This window comes from Nannobrachium achirus (assembly GCF_963921795.1).
Source record: "Nannobrachium achirus genome assembly, chromosome: 2".
Taxonomy (NCBI): Eukaryota; Metazoa; Chordata; class Actinopteri; order Myctophiformes; family Myctophidae; genus Nannobrachium; species Nannobrachium achirus.
This window is the reverse complement of record NC_137811.1, coordinates 54,148,028-54,164,138: the sequence shown is the minus strand read 5'-3', so window position 1 is coordinate 54,164,138 and position 16,111 is coordinate 54,148,028. Positions and strand designations below refer to the sequence as shown.

At 49.0% G+C, this 16,111-nt stretch overlaps 1 protein-coding gene across 1 annotated transcript in view; it reads left to right on the top strand.

Moving 5' to 3' along the window:
* mms22l (MMS22-like, DNA repair protein) overlaps positions 1-16,111 on the top strand; it is a 66,457-nt gene that overhangs the window by 36,075 nt on the left and 14,271 nt on the right. The window contains exons 18-19 of the mRNA XM_080754161.1: positions 1,227-1,377; positions 1,928-2,055. Of these exons, the coding sequence (XP_080610287.1) occupies positions 1,227-1,377; positions 1,928-2,055 (279 nt within the window). The remainder of the gene's footprint in view (positions 1-1,226; positions 1,378-1,927; positions 2,056-16,111) is intronic.

Sequence of the window (16,111 nt, the reverse complement as noted above, 5' to 3'; positions counted from 1 at the left end):
GACGCCCCAGAAGCAAAATTTGAGTTACAAATGTTCGCTTAAAAAATACATATTATTCAAAGATTTGCTCACATTTTCATGACTTTAACAAAAATAGCAGATCTACAAGCTCGCAGCGCGGCACTCGCTGTGACCTTGTATATCTGCTATTTTTCAATAGCTAAAGTATTAAATAATGAAGGCCCCTCCACCTTGGACCCCGGTAACTCAGTCCCACTTTTCCCCCTTGTGACGCCCCAGTGGTGACAGCTCCGCCAGAATGGTGGAAAGTAGTACCTGAGGCCCATTCTACAAATGCCTTCTAAATCCATAAATACCAGTTTTATCAGTGGTGCTCAAACCTTTTCATGTCAAGGACCCCCAAAATTATATGGACCCCCATCTCAAAATATTGTATCCCACGGACCTCCAGAAGCAAAGATTTGGGTTAAAAATAGCAGATCTACTCAACTTGTATATTTGCTATTTTTGATTAGCCAAAGTATCAAATAATGGTTAAAGTGGTTCAAATCTAAAATGACACACACGGATGCTTTCCCAGTTTTAATGGTTTATTAGACCCTGTTGAAGATCCCAAGTGTGGAAACACGTCGGTCATCCTCCAATTTGCAATTTAGGCATTTAGCAGGCTCTCTTGCTCCAGAGCGATATACAGTAAGCAAGGTAAACACCAGGTAAACCAATACCCAACAGTATAAAAACTGTTGCCTTGCTCAACAACAATAAATGTAATATTTTTCTCGAAGACGGAATGCCTCAGTACTGTTCTCCCTCACCACAAGCAGAACTTCGTTTTTTTCTTCCTCCTTCTCTTTTAAACTGTCCATTCTTTTCTTAGAGATTATTCTTTTGATTAATCGAATAACCGATTCAAATAAAATATAATTTCTCGTATTGATTTATATATCAACGAATGAACCAAATCGATTAGTATCATTTTCCACTTAAAGGGATATTCCACTTTCAAAAAAACTTTTGTTCATTTTTATCGTCTAATCAGGCTTTTATGAACACCCTGAACAGTTTTTAATTTGCTTGATTCAATATTTAGATATTCCATACACACCCATTGTAACTTCAAACTCAATTTTAACCATGATAGATTCATTAAAAACACCCATTATCTTTTTTCTGGTGAATCATACTACCTTTAGTGTAATATCTATCTCCCAATTGTTGATGTTAAATGTTAATTAATGTTAATCAATTGTTGGTGTTAAATGCAGGCTTCACTCTGCTGGCCTTGGACCTGCCTGCCAGTGCTCCTCAGGACCTGCAGCCCAGCCCGGTGCAGGCCATCATGCAGTGCTTTGGCTGGGATGACATGCTCCACCCGCTGCTGGTCACCCGCTACCTGCCCCACCTGCTGCAGAACAGGTACAACAGTGGTTCTCAACCTGTGGGCCGGGACCCCCCAAATTATTGTGGGGGGTCCCCAGATGATTAACCTAATGTGCAACATTGTTTTCTCACTCAACAGTGAACAAACCAACCTAAAGTTTGAGTGTATAGAGAGTATCTGCACATTTAAGTAACAATTTAAGGACCTTTTAGTACCTCTAAAATGACAAATTAAACATTGGACAAATTGTCAAATATTAGAGGCAGAAATTGTGAAAATAGCCCATCTACAAACAAACGTTAAAAAATACATAACAAATAAATGAAAAAAAGTAATGGAAAAATCACGGCCTCCTCACGGATTATAAGGACATTCTAATGTGCAATGCCCATTAGATTAGGAGTAAGCGACTCGTTATTGTGCTGAATTATTGTTATATAGTCCTGGAAATGTGGTTAAATATTCTGGAAATGTTTTGGAAATTCATTGGTAAAAGTTTGTGGGAACCCTGCATTAACCGACTTAGCCTAAACCTGCAGAAACCCTGTTTTGAGCTCCATTCAGTAACACAGCTCTCCTCCCCAGTGACCTGGTGTCATCAGTGAGCAGTGGTTCTGCTGGCTCGGCCCATTCTCCCTCAGTCAGGGCCTGGTTCCGCTGTGTGCTGCAGCAACACCTGCACAAGAACTCTGATGGATCAGACAGCAGAGCGGGTAAGATATACAGCAGTGGTTCACAAACTAGTTTAGCCCAAGATCCGAAAGAGACATTTCTCTAGGACCCAAACTGTTTTCACTACTTCTTAAAAAAACTAAGTATTGGTTGAAAAGTGGTGAAGTCGTCCTTTAAACTTTTGAATTATTAATTAAAAATCACACCCAATGTGAAGTGAGCGGTGGTCGTGCTTGCATAACATCTTCAGACTAGGATTTAAGTCTAGGATGTACAGGCTATGCTACACACACACACACACACACATTTTGCTATGGCAAAACGCTGAGGAAAAAGGCTACAGACATGATACGACATATGACATCACTAGACAAACATGATGCTACGCACACACATTTTACTATGGCAAAACGCTGAGGAAAAAGGCTACGGACACACGCACAGCCACGGACACACACACATTTTGCTATGGCAAAACGCTGAGGAAAAAGGCTACAGATATACGACATATGACATCAATAGACAAACATGATGCTACGCACACACATTTTACTATGGCAAAACGCTGAGGAAAAAGGCTACGGACACACACACAGCTACGGACACACACACATTTTGCTATGGCAAAACGCTGAGGAAAAAGGCTACAGACATACGACATATGACATCACTAGACAAACATGATGCTACGCGCCACACATTTTACTATGGCAAAACGCTGAGGAAAAAGGCTACAGACACACGCAGAGCCACTTATAGGAGCGGTTTGCACCGCTCAAAAAAATTATAAGACATTTGTGACATGTGTGATCCGGGCAGCTTGCCCCAGGAAATGTGCTAAGCTCAATAGGGAACAATGGTACTTACTTACGCCTTACTCCCCTACTGGGCTCTAGGCCATCGACAAGGGACCTGCAGAGTTCACCCTACTGGGCTCTAGGCCATCGACAAGGGACCTGCAGAGTTCACCCTACTGGGCTATAGGCCATCGACAAGGGACCTGCAGAGTTCACCCTACTGGGCTCTAGGCCATCGACAAGGGACCTGCAGAGTTCACCCTACTGGGCTATTAGGCCATCGACAAGGGACCTGCAGAGTTCACTCCTACTGGGCTATAGGCCATCGACAAGGGACCTGCAGAGTTCACCCTGTGGGCTATAGGCCATCGACAAGGGACCTGCAGAGTTCACCCTACTGGGCTATTAGGCCATCGACAAGGGACCTGCAGAGTTCACTCCTACTGGGCTATAGGCCATCGACAAGGGACCTGCAGAGTTCACCCTGTGGGCTATAGGCCATCGACAAGGGACCTGCAGAGTTCACTCCTACTGGGCTATAGGCCATCGACAAGGGACCTGCAGAGTTCACCCTACTGGGCTCTAGGCCATCGACAAGGGACCTGCAGAGTTCACTCCTACTGGGCTATTAGGCCATCGACAAGGGACCTGCAGAGTTCACTCCTACTGGGCTATTAGGCCATCGACAAGGGACCTGCAGAGTTCACTCCTACTGGGCTATTAGGCCATCGACAAGGGACCTGCAGAGTTCACTCCTACTGGGCTCTAGGCCATCGACAAGGGACCTGCAGAGTTCACTCCTACTGGGCTATTAGGCCATCGACAAGGGACCTGCAGAGTTCACTCCTACTGGGCTATTAGGCCATCGACAAGGGACCTGCAGAGTTCACCCTACTGGGCTATTAGGCCATCGACAAGGGACCTGCAGAGTTCACGGTCACTGCTGTTCTTTTCTATCTGCGACCAGGTGTGTCCCAGTCTCTTAGTGTCTGCCTGGAGTTTCTTTTGGCTGGTCTCTCATAAAGACTCTAGGCCTATATAAATGCACCGTTTACCAGATGACAAACACGGCGCACGCACGCACGCACGCACGCACGCACGCACGCACACACACACACACACACACACACACACACAGACACACACTATATATGTACATCACTTGTAAGGACATTACATAGACTTCCATTAATTTTTATGCAAGTCCTGTGGCCTTACCCTAACCTATATCCCTAAACCTAACCCCTAAAACCCTAACCCTAAACCTAACCCTAACCTTGTGGGGACCTACTATTTTGTCCCCACACTGTCAGAGGTCCCCTGCAGGTGACTGTGTCAGAGCCTAGCTCTGTGATGGTTCGTGACTTATGGGGACTAACACCTGTGTTAGTCCCCATAAGTAGCTAGACAAACTCTCACACACACACATAATGTTCGACCTTCAGGTAGCCTACAGTATGTACTGTACTATGTGGTGGTTTCTGATTGGAGGCACAGGTCAGCAGGGCCCTTAAGAATCAATTAAAGGGCGTTGTGTTGTGTTGTGTCAGACTGTATTCATGTGGAATATAACGCCATGATAGGCTGATGTATGATGGTACTTTAAACAACTATAAAACCTTCTCTCCCCCTTTATTACTAGTAAATAACAGTCAAACACACACACACACACACACACACACACACACACACACACACACACACACACACACACACACACACACACACACACACACACACACAGAGCCCTGTGTGTGTGGGTGAGTGTGTGAGTGTCTGCCTACCAACAACAGAATGGACATGCAAGTCTACTTGGATGTTGAGTCAGTGTTTTAATGGACTCCACAGCCCAGTGGGAGTGTGTCCATCAGGGGTGTCACAAGGGGGGGGAAAGTGGGACTGAGTAACCAGGGCCCAAGGTGGAGGGGCCTCAATTATTTTATACTTTAGCTATTGAAAAATAGCAGATCTACAAGCTCGTGCCGCGCTGCGAGCTTGTAGATCTGCTATTTTTGAAAAGTTGTGAAAATGTGTGCAAATCTTATATTTATATAATATATATGCATTTTTATTTATTTTTTGCTTCTGGGGGGTCCCTGGAACTAAATATTTTGAGATGGGAAACAAGATTTTTCAAAAATAGCAGATCTACAAGCTCACAGCTGCGAGCTTGTAGATCTGCTATTTTTCATTGGTTTAAAGCACAAAATAACGCGTAATAATGCGTTCCCAGTCTAAATGGGTTAAACCCCCTCCCCCTATGAAGAACATTCATGGGGGGGCCCGCAGTGAATCCTTGTACACAGGGCCCAGAAATTGTTGTGACACCCCTGATGTCCATCTCACCGTGTCCACGTGCACTCCTGTCAACATGTGCACATGCGGGTGACTAAGGAGGTGCACGCGTGCGTGCGTCCGCGCACGTGTGTGTGCAGTGGTGTATAAAACTAAGTACAGTAGGCCTACTAAGTACTGTACTTGAGTTTGAGGAGTTATTGCCAGACCCATGAAATGGGTAGGCCTACATAAGCAAATGTCTGTCGGTCCGGGTTTTCTATATAAAGGGTATATATGATGATGACATGATGATGACATGCCTACAAAAGGCATGATGTCATAAATGATGATGACAGACAGGGGGTCTGGCACAACCAGGTTGACCTGGTCTAGTTTTTAATGTACTGGAGTATTTATAATTTTCAATACTTTTACTTCTACTCCACTACATCTCAAAGGCAAATATTGTACCTTTTACTCAACTGCAATTATTTGAAATCTTTAGTGTGTGTGCCTGCCATGCAATGGCAAAACACTTATTGTATTCCGCAATAGTTACATAATTAAATAGATAATAATCACCATCACTTCAAAACATTTCGGCACGTTGTAATGATTTACACCAGCCCCACGATATACGTATACATCAAAATGTGCGGCTCGGACGGGAATGGTGTGATTTTACTTTTCTTGCCGATTTACGCGTTACCATGCATATTTGGGAAGCTGTCGTCATTACTTTGATGACGTATTCTGACGATACAGGTGAGCTATGTTTAAATTCCTACTCGAGAGTCATCAGTAGACCCGTGTTCGGCTGACACATTGAAATGAAGAATAACTTAAAGAACAGGTTTGGTCTCCGTACAATAGATCGCTATGGGGAGACCACCTACAAGAAGGCGGCCTCGTCCACCCTGAAAAGTGCCTTACAGCTTGGCATAACCCACGCGCTGCGGAAACTGAGCCAGGACCCCGAAAGAGACATGCTGGTCTCTGACTTTGAAGTGTCAGAGACAGTAGTATTCCCCGGTAAAGGCAGCTCCCTGACACCAGCGCACCTCCTCGCTGACTTCAGGTTCACGACTTACGCTCCGAAGGCCTTTCGCCACCTCAGGGACACATTTGGCATTGGGACTAATGCCTACCTGCAGTCCCTGTTCAACCAGTCCCTAGTAGAGCTGTCCAACCCAGGGACGAACGGCTCCGTGTTCTACGTTTCCAGCGATGACAAGTTCATCATTAAGACGGTGGAGCACAAGGAGGCAGAGTTTTTGCAGAGGCTGCTTCCTGGTTACTACATGAATCTGAGTCAGAACAAACAGACCTTGTTGCCAAAGGTCTACGGCCTCTACTGCGTGCAGATGGGGTTAAGGAAGATTCGATTCGTAGTGATGAACAATCTGGTCCCCTGCGGCGCACAGCTGCACCGCAAATATGACCTGAAGGGCTCCAAATATAACCGAACAGCTTCGCCCAAGGAGAGAACCAAGGCGATCCCCACCTACAAGGACCTGGACTTCCTCACGGACATGCCCGATGGCCTGCTGCTGGCCGCCGACAAGTACAGCGACCTCCGCGAGACCATCAAGAGAGACTGTATGGTGCTGCAGAGCTTTGAGATAATGAACTACAGCCTGCTCGTAGGTGTCCACAATTTGGAGCAGGCCAAAAAGGAGACTAAGGATGAAATGGGAGGAATAGAAGCAAGTGACGCCAAGGGTGAGAGACTGCAGGTGTACGTTGGCATCATTGACATCTTGCAGTCCTATACGATGGCAAAGAAGCTTGAACGTTACTATAAAGCTGCCATCTATGATGGGAATACTGTGTCGGTGAGCAAGCCAAGCTTCTATTCAGACCGCTTTCAGAAGTTCATGTGCAATGACGTCTTCAAATCAATCCCATCTAAGGGCCCCTCGTCTGAGAAGGGACATGTCGGGCTCTTTGGGGGTCTGACCAGCACAGTGAACACGCCGATACCCACATATGAGGTCAAAGACTATTATATCCCCACTCCTGTACCAGAGCTGAAAGAGCATTATATCCCCACTCCTGTACCAGAGCTGAAAGAGCATTATATCCCCACTCCTGTCCATGTGCTCAAAGAGCATTATATCCCCACTCCTGTCCATGTGCTCAAAGAGGATTATACCCCCACTCCGGTCGCCGTGACCACAGTTGCTGTTTCCAAACAAGGTGTGAGCCAGATGGAGGACAAGCCTATGGCAGATGCCAGCCCCGAACGCTGGGTGGAGGCTGAGCCTGTGGCGGTGGGTGCCATTCCTGAATGCTGGGCGGAGGCCAAGGAAGGGACTGTGCCTGCTGTCGTGGAAGTGAAACGCTCCAAGGAAGGGCTGGTGCCTCATGTTGTGGAAGTGGAACTCTCCAAGGAAGAGCTGGTGCCTCATGTTGTGGAGGTGGAACTCTCCAAGGAAGAGCTGGTGCCTCATGTTGTGGAGGTGGAACTCTCCAAGGAAGAGCTGGTCCCTCATGTTGTGGAGGTGGAACTCTCCAAGGAAGAGCTGGTGCCTCATGTTGTGGAGGTGGAACTCTCCAAGGAAGAGGTGGTGCCTCATGTTGTGGAGGTGGAACTCTCCAAGGAAGAGCTGGTGCCTCATGTTGTGGAGGTGGAACTCTCTAAGGAAGAGCTGGTGCCTCATGTTGTGGAGGTGGAACTCTCCAAGGAAGAGCTGGTGCCTCATGTTGTGGAGGTGGAACTCTCCAAGGAAGGGCTGGTGCCTCATGTTGTGGAAGGGAAACACTCCAAGGAAGGGCTGGTGCCTCATGTTGTGGAGGTGGAACTCTCCAGCCCTGTGCCTGCCCCTACCGCTGCTGGCTCAGGACAGGGTGTGGTCCAGGAGGAGGAACACGTGCCTGTGGCGCCCAGCAGCCCTGAACGCTGGGTGGAGGACGTGGAAGAGGAGAATGAAGTAAGCAAAAGGCACCAGCCTTCGGTCAAAGTCAAGGCAATGGCAAGTATTGTGCCTTCAGACAAAGTCAAGGAGATGGCAAGTATTGCTGCTCTCCTCGTGGAAATGAAACACCCCACCATCCCCGTCCGAGAAGTCCCCATTGCTCCTGGCTCTGGACATTGTGTGCGCCAGGTAGACAAGAGAGTGGCAGCTGCCATCCCTGAATGCTCGGTGGAGGCTGTGGAAAAGGTGAAGCCCTCTGACATGGAAATGAAATGGCCTGAGACGCCTACCAGCCCTGAACGCTGGTGGGAAGACGTGGAGGAAAACCTGAAGCCTTCTGATGTGGAACTGAAACGGTCGACATTGGCTGCCAGCCCTAAACGCTGGTGTCCTGATGAACCTCCAGTGTTTAACCATGACAAACCACGAACCGGGCCTTCTGACATGGAACTGAAGTGGCCGTCGGTCATGAAGATGAAGAAGTTCTTTGAACAGAATGACCAGGCGGGGCCTAGAGAGAGAGTAATGCGAGTTCCACAGAGCCCACCAACCCATCCAAAGATACCTGGCTCTTACAGATCAGGTGTGGACGAGGAGGAGGAGGCGGTGGACCAACAGACACAAAGCCAGAGATCTATCTGTAAGTTGGCTACACAGGATCAAATGGGAGGAGTCTTGCATCTTGTTGACATCCTGCAGTCCTATACGATGACAAAGAAGCTTGAACATCACTATAAAGCTGTCATATATGTGAGCAAGCCAACCTTCAAGTGCAATGATGTCTTCAAATTCTTAGATGAGGGCTCTTCATCTAAAAAGGGACGTGTAGGCCTCTTTGCAGGTCTCACCAGCACAGTGAACACGCTGATACCCACATATGAGGCCCTCAAAGACTATTTTATCTCCACTCCTGTACCTGAGCTGAAAGGGCATTATATGCCCATTTCTGTCCCTGCACTCAAAGAGTATTATACCCCCACCCCGGTCGCTGCGACCACAGTTGCTGTTTACAGACAGGGTGTGAGCCAGATGGAGGACAAGCACATGGCAGATGCCAGCCCCGAACGCTGGGTGGAGGCCAAGGAAGGGTTTGTGCCTGCTGTCGTAGAAGTGAAAAACTCCAAGGATGGGGTGGTGCCTCACGTCGTGGAAGTGAAACGCTCCAGCCCTGTGCCTGCCTCTACCGCTGCTGGCTCAGGACGGTGCGTGATCCTGGAGGAGGAACACGTGCCTGTAGAGGACCTGAAAGAGGAGAAAGACGACAAACCACAAACAGGGCCTTCTGACATGGAACTGAAGTGGCCGTCAGTTATGAAGATCAAGAAGTTCTTTGAACAGATTGACCAGGTGGGGCCTAAAGAGAGAGTAATGCGAGTTCCACAGAGCCCACCAACCCATCCAAAGATACCTAGCTCTTACGGAACAGGTGTGGATGACGAGGAGGAGCAGGAGAAGGAGGCGGTTGACCAACGGATACCAAGCCAGAGATCTATCTGTAAGTTGGCTAAGGCTACACAGGATCAAATGGGAGGCATCATTGACATCTTGCAGTCCTATACGACGGCAAAGAACCTTGAACATCACTATAAAGCTGACATCTATGTGAGCAAGCCAATCTTCTTCAGGTGCAATGACCTCTTCAAATTCTTGACCATGCCGATACCCACATATGAGGCCCTCTATTATATCTCCACTCCTGTACCTGAGCTAAATGAGCATTATGCTGGCCCACACCTTGCTGTTTCCAGACAAGGTGTGGGTCAGATGGACGACAAGCCCATGGCATATGCCAGCCCCGAACGCTGGGTGGAGGCCAAGGAAGGGGTTGTGCCTGTTGAGGAGGAGAAAGACGATGAATCACGAATGGGGCCTTCTGACATGGAACTGACATGGCCGTCGGTCATGATCGAGAAGTTATTTGAACAGATTGACCAGGCGGGACCTGGAGAGAGAGTAATGCGAGTTCCACAGAGCCCACCAACCCATCCAAAGTTACCTAGCTGTGACAGACCAGGTGTGGACATGGAGGAGGCAGAAGAGGAAGAGGAGGAAGAGGAGGATTATCCAGTGACGGACAGCCCTGAACCCTCACTGGAGGCAGAGCCGACAGAGAAGCCTGTAGCTGTGGGGATGAAAGCAGACACCCTTCTGGAACTAGACAAGGACACGGATAAGGCCTTTCAGACAGTCCTAAAGGTTGGAGACATGAAAGACAGACCATCCAGAAGCACCACCTTCTCAAAAACTCAGCTGCCAATATGTCCCAATCATGCTCCACCCCCACCTCCACCTCTTCCTCCTTCTTCCATCATCCAGATGCAGTCTCTGGAATGCCCAGCAGCGGCAGGGCGATGCCCGACCCTGACAATGAAGAAGCTGAATTGGCAACATCTTCATGCTGTTACTGACAAAGATTCCATGTGGTTGTTGTCCGAGAAAGACCCTCCCTGCATGGAGCTCGACTACAACAGCATTGAGCAGCTGTTCTGTTTTCCGGCGACACTACCAGAGACTGAATACAAAGCCGAATGGCCAACTGCTCCTGCTCCTATCAAGGAGATTAAGTTTGTTGAGCTGAAGAAAAACTTTAATCTGAGCATATTCCTGAAGCATTTCAAATGCTCGACAGATGACTTTGTAGCTATGATCCAGAATGGAGATCGGAGCATGTTTGACGTGGAGTTGCTTAAACAACTCTTGAAACATCTTCCGGAAAAACAAAAGATTGAAAATCTGAAGTCATTCCAAGGAAATAAAGACAAGTTGGCTTATGTAGACCGCTTCTACTACTCGCTACTCAAGATCCCATGTTATCAGTTGAGGGTTGAGTGTATGCTTCTGTGTGAAGAAACAAGTCAAGTGTTGAAAATGATCATACCCCAACCCAAACTGGTGAGTCGAGCAGAGGTTGTCGCTTTACTAAAACGACTGCAAGACACTGCCAAGGAGGTTGCCAGCTCTGTGGAAGATGTTGTGGAGCAATATGCAACGGTCATTGAGGAAAGCGTCCAGGCATGCAGAGGCTTGGAGGAGAGGTTCTCTGAGATTGACAGAAAGAGAGGAGAGCTGTACCTATGTGAAGATGCTCAGCAGCTCTCCCTTGAGCAGCAGTTCTGTATACCGGCGACACTGCCAGTGACTGGGTACAAAGCCAACGGGCCAACTTCTCCTGCTCCTATCAAGGAGATTACGTTTGAGCTGAAGAAAAACCTTCATCTGAGCATATTCCTGAAGCATTTCAAATGCTCGACAGATGACTTTGTAGCTATGATCCAGAATGGAGATCGGAGCATGTTTGACGTGGATGTGCTTAAACAACTCTTGAAACATCTTCCGGAAAAACACAAGATTGAAAATCTGAAGTTATTCCAAGGAAATAAAGACAAGTTGGCTTATGTAGACCACTTCTACTACTCACTACTCAAGATCCCCTGTTATCAGTTGAGGATTGACTGTATGCTTCTGTGTGAAGAAACAAGTCAAGTGCTGAACATGATCATACCCCAAGCCAAACTGGTGGAGGACGCCTGCCTGTCCCTCAGGGAGAGCCTCCTCTTGCCCAGGTTCTGCAGACTTATCTTGGATGTGGGAAACTTCCTTAACTATAGAAGCCACATGGGGAATGCAGTTGGATTTAAAATTAGCTCTCTGCCCAAGCTTGCTGACACCAAAGCCAACACGAGCCAGATTGCTGACACCAAAGCCAACGAGAGCCAGATCACACTGCTTCATCACATCCTGGAGGAAGCAGAGTTGAACCACCCCGAACTGTTGGCACTAAAAGATGATATGGCGATCTGTGATGAGGCAGCAGGAATTAACCTGAAGCATAGTCAAGCAGAGGTTGGCGCTTTACTGAAACGACTGCAGAACACTGCGAAGGAGGTCGCCGACTCTGTGGAAGATGTTGTGGAGCAATATACAACGGTCATTGAGGAAAGCCTCCAGGCATGCAGAGGTTTGGAAGAGAGGTTCTCTGAGATTGACAGAAAGAGAGAAGAGCTGGCCGTGTACCTATGTGAAGATGCTCAACAGCTCTCCCTACTGGAGCTCTTTGGAACAATCAAGACATTCCGAAAGCTCTTCATCAGGGCCTTGAGGGAAAACCTATCTAGAACATCAGTTTGCAGCAAGGTATCGTCTCCAAACTTGGTCAGCCAATGGGGACGAGCTGTTAATGCTGTAGCCCCGCCCCCTGTGTTTTCCTATTGGCCAGGCTTTAAACAGCCAAACCTCCAGTTTGCAGCATAGTACCGTCTCGAAACTTGGTGTCTGCACTTAGATGACCAATAGGGACGAGCTCTAATTGCTGAAGCCCCGCCCCCTCTGTCTTCCTATTGGCTGGCCTTTAAACACAAGTGTTTCAAACGAAACACCTTCCTATGGGGGAATCGTCAGATTGCACCAAAATATAGAAAAAAATCTCAGAAGATTAGGGACCCCCCCAGTAAGAGCAAGACCTTACTGAAGGACTGCCACGAAGGGAACTACAAGGGAACCCAACCTAAAGCAAATAAAGAAGGTACAGCAGCAACCAGAGGGTACCACAGCAGCGGGCACCGCAGGCTGATCCACCACTGAAAGCTGCAAGGGATACGGACACAACAAGTGTCCTACCCGACACCAGAGGTCCCAAGAGGGAAGCAGGTCTCTTCAAATGAAAGGAGGAGCCGAAGGACTGACAGGTCCCGGCACCAATCCTCTCAACAAGAACAACCATACCGTTCCCCTACAAACACTCTTGAACGAGCCGTTCTGACGACTCATGTCCAGGTGTGGAACCAAACACCGGAACAACCATTCAGCGTGTCCCTATCCTCCGTCCCTCAACAAGGAGGTCAGCCCGTCCTACAGGACCAAGACCCAAACCAAGCCTTCCCTCCAAGCAAGGAGGAAAGAAAAGATCAGGACGCCAAGATCGGACTCTCTCCACCACAGCCCTGGAGACCAGGCAAAGGTGCCCACCACTCTCCGGACAGACAGAGAAAGTCCCAAGCAATCCCAAAAAGATAGAAGGACCAGAGGACCAAGATCTCCTTTCGACCACCATCGAGCCTCCCAGGGGAACCACCGTGTCCAAGAAGTGGTAAACCAAGCTTCCCCACAAAACCACCGGAACTCATCCCGAGTTCCGTCAGTTTCCAAGTGAAGACCAAGTAAGACGAAGGTCAGCCCCACAGGCCACACTCTCCAGTCCCCAGCCCCTCCAAACAAGCATCTCAGGCTTTTAGACAGGGCCTCAACGAGCCGCACCAGAGGTAGGGCCCCCAGAGCCGGAGGGGAACTTCTAGAAACAGAAGATACATCCATCCTCCCCGCCCTGCCCTGGAGGAAACCAGAGCCTAGACAAGGGAGAAAACCAGAAGTGGGACTGGTGGAACAAAGACTCTCCTTCAAAACAAGCTTGCAACCAAACCCACAGAGTCCAACATGCAGAAGAAGCTTCTGCCGTCCGAGTGGCAGGAAAACCACAAAAGACAGCTGAAGATACGGTCGGTGACCGTCAACCCATCTTTTCCCTGAGCTAGACCTATCGGTCCAACGCCCAGGGCCGGAGACAAAAGGTCTCCTGACCCCTGCACCTCCGCGGACCACACCAACGGGGCAACCGTCAACAGTCCACTGTGCAGCAGTAGGACCATCTAGAAAGCCCTGGCTTCCGGTGCCAGAACCTCCCAGACAGTCCTGAAGACACCCACCAACCCTCAATCAGCGAGGAGGAAAGGGTCCGACGATTGTTCTCTACTCGAGAGCACCCAGAACGACCGTGCACAAGCACAGCCTCGTCAGGGGCACAAACCCCACTCAGCCCCACTGTAGACAAGACAAGGGTACCAGTGAAGACCAGATCAAGCCCTGCCCCCCCATCCTAGAACCTCAACAAGCAGGTTAGGGAAATACACGAAAGAAGAAGAAGAAGATGATACACGAAAGAAGAAAGGAAATTCTCAGACGATGAGGGACCCCCAGTAAGAGCAAGGCCTTACTGAAGGACTCCCAAGAAGGGAAATACAAGGGAACCCAACCTAAATCAAATAAAGAAGGGGCAGCAGCAAACCAGAGGGTACCACAGCAGCGGGCACCGCAGGCTGATCCACCACTCAAAGCTGCAAGGGATACGGACACAAGTGTCCTACCCGACCCCCATCAACAAGAAGACCCCTACCAGAGGTCCCAAAAGGGAAGCAGGTCTCTTCACATGAAAGGAGGAGCCGAAGGACCGACAGGTCCCGGCACCAATCCTCTCAACAAGAACAACCACACCGTTCCCCTACAAACACTCTTGAACGAGCCTTTCTGATGACTCATGTCCAGGTGTCCGTTCAGCGTGTCCCTATCCTCCTAAGTCCCTCAACAAGAAGTTTGCCCGTCCTACAGGACCAAGACCCAAACCAAGCCTTCCCTCCAAGCAAGGAGGAAAGAAAAGATCAGGACGCCAAGATCGGACTCTCTCCACCACAGCCCTGGAGACCAGGCAAAGGTGCCCACCACTCTCCGGACAGACAGAGAAAGTCCCAAGCAATCCCAAAAAGATAGAAGGACCAGAGGACCAAGATCTCCTTTCGACCACCATCGAGCCTCCCAGGGGAACAAAGACCCTCCTCCAAAACAAGCCCCGCAACCAAACCCACGGAGCCCAACATGCAGAAGAAGATTCTGCCGTCCGAGGCAGAAGAAGATACGGTCGGTGACCGGTCGCTGACCGCCAACCGGTCTTTTCCCTGAGCTAGACCTGCCGGTTCAACGCCCAGGGCCGGAGACTAAAGGTCTCCTGACCCCCGCACTTCCGCGGACCACACCAACGGGGCAACCGTCAACGGTCCACTGTGCAGCAGTAGGACCATCTAGAAATCCCCGGCTTCCGGTGCCAGAACCTCCCAGACAGTCCTGAAGACACCCGCCAACCCTCAATCAGCGAGGAGGAAAGGGTCTGACGGTTGTTCTCTACTCGAGGGCACCCAGAACAACCCGTGCACAAGCAAAGCCTCGTCAGGGGCACAAACCCCACTTAGCCCTGAAGAAACGAAGATAACTTTGTTTCGCTGTAGATAAGACGCTTCTGAGCCTAGCAGGGAAACGTTGCAAGATGGCGTCCATGGTTCGACTCCAGCCCGTTCCGCCTCGATCTTGGCCGTATCGTGTGCCAGGATTAGCTGAAGCGCTCCGGCCATAATTTCCGTCCCCACATGGGGCAAAATGAAGACAAATCTCCTGTCCGGTCCATCCTTTCCCCAGTCAATGAGGTCCAGCCAGTGGCAGACCTCCAGTGTCATGATGTGGTCCATGGCCCTGCCAGCCCAATCAGGAGATCCATGGCTGCTCTGAGCTCGGCCTGGATGTCAAGGTTAGGCGGTGGGTTAGGAGGACCCTGCAGGACCTTGGATCCATAGGGTCCCTGCAGGACCCTATGGACGTTGGAGCTCAACCAGCGAGAGCCATATGACTCTGCCTTATAACTCCAAGGAGATACGTAACGTCCGAATATAAGCGACATCTCCTGGTAGTTATAATTTATGGCTAGATTGGACTGAGCTCCCACCCATTGCAGAGAGTTGCCAGCAGCTGACTAAGTGTGGATGCAAGTTGGAATGCTGCAGTCGATGCAAATGCTACCGCTTTGGTCTGACCTGCACGGCACTGTGCAGCTGCAGGTGCGAGGTTTAGAAGCGGTGTAGTCTAGGCCTACTATACTATTGTACTATACTGCCTAGGCCCTAGTTAGAAAAAACTAAAAAAAAAAATCAAACCTCGGTTCGAAGTGAAGCGGTGAACTTTTATTCTATGTGTTCTAGAGCTATGAACTCTGTATATACATTCGGTTCGAAGTGAAGCGGTATGTGTTCTAGAGCTTCAGAATTCTGAATTCTGAATGAATGATTTTATCTGGAGGGCCGAATTGTCATGTGAAGCTTGACCAATCCTCAAAGTATTGGACATTTTTAATCATCCAATCATCAGACCCGGACGGACACTACACACATATTCTGAACGTACGGGACAGATAAAACCTGTTCATTCTGGACTGATATGACCATTATATGGACGTGGGGGACACACATGGGACACACATTTACGGACAGATAAAACCTGTTCATTCTGGACTG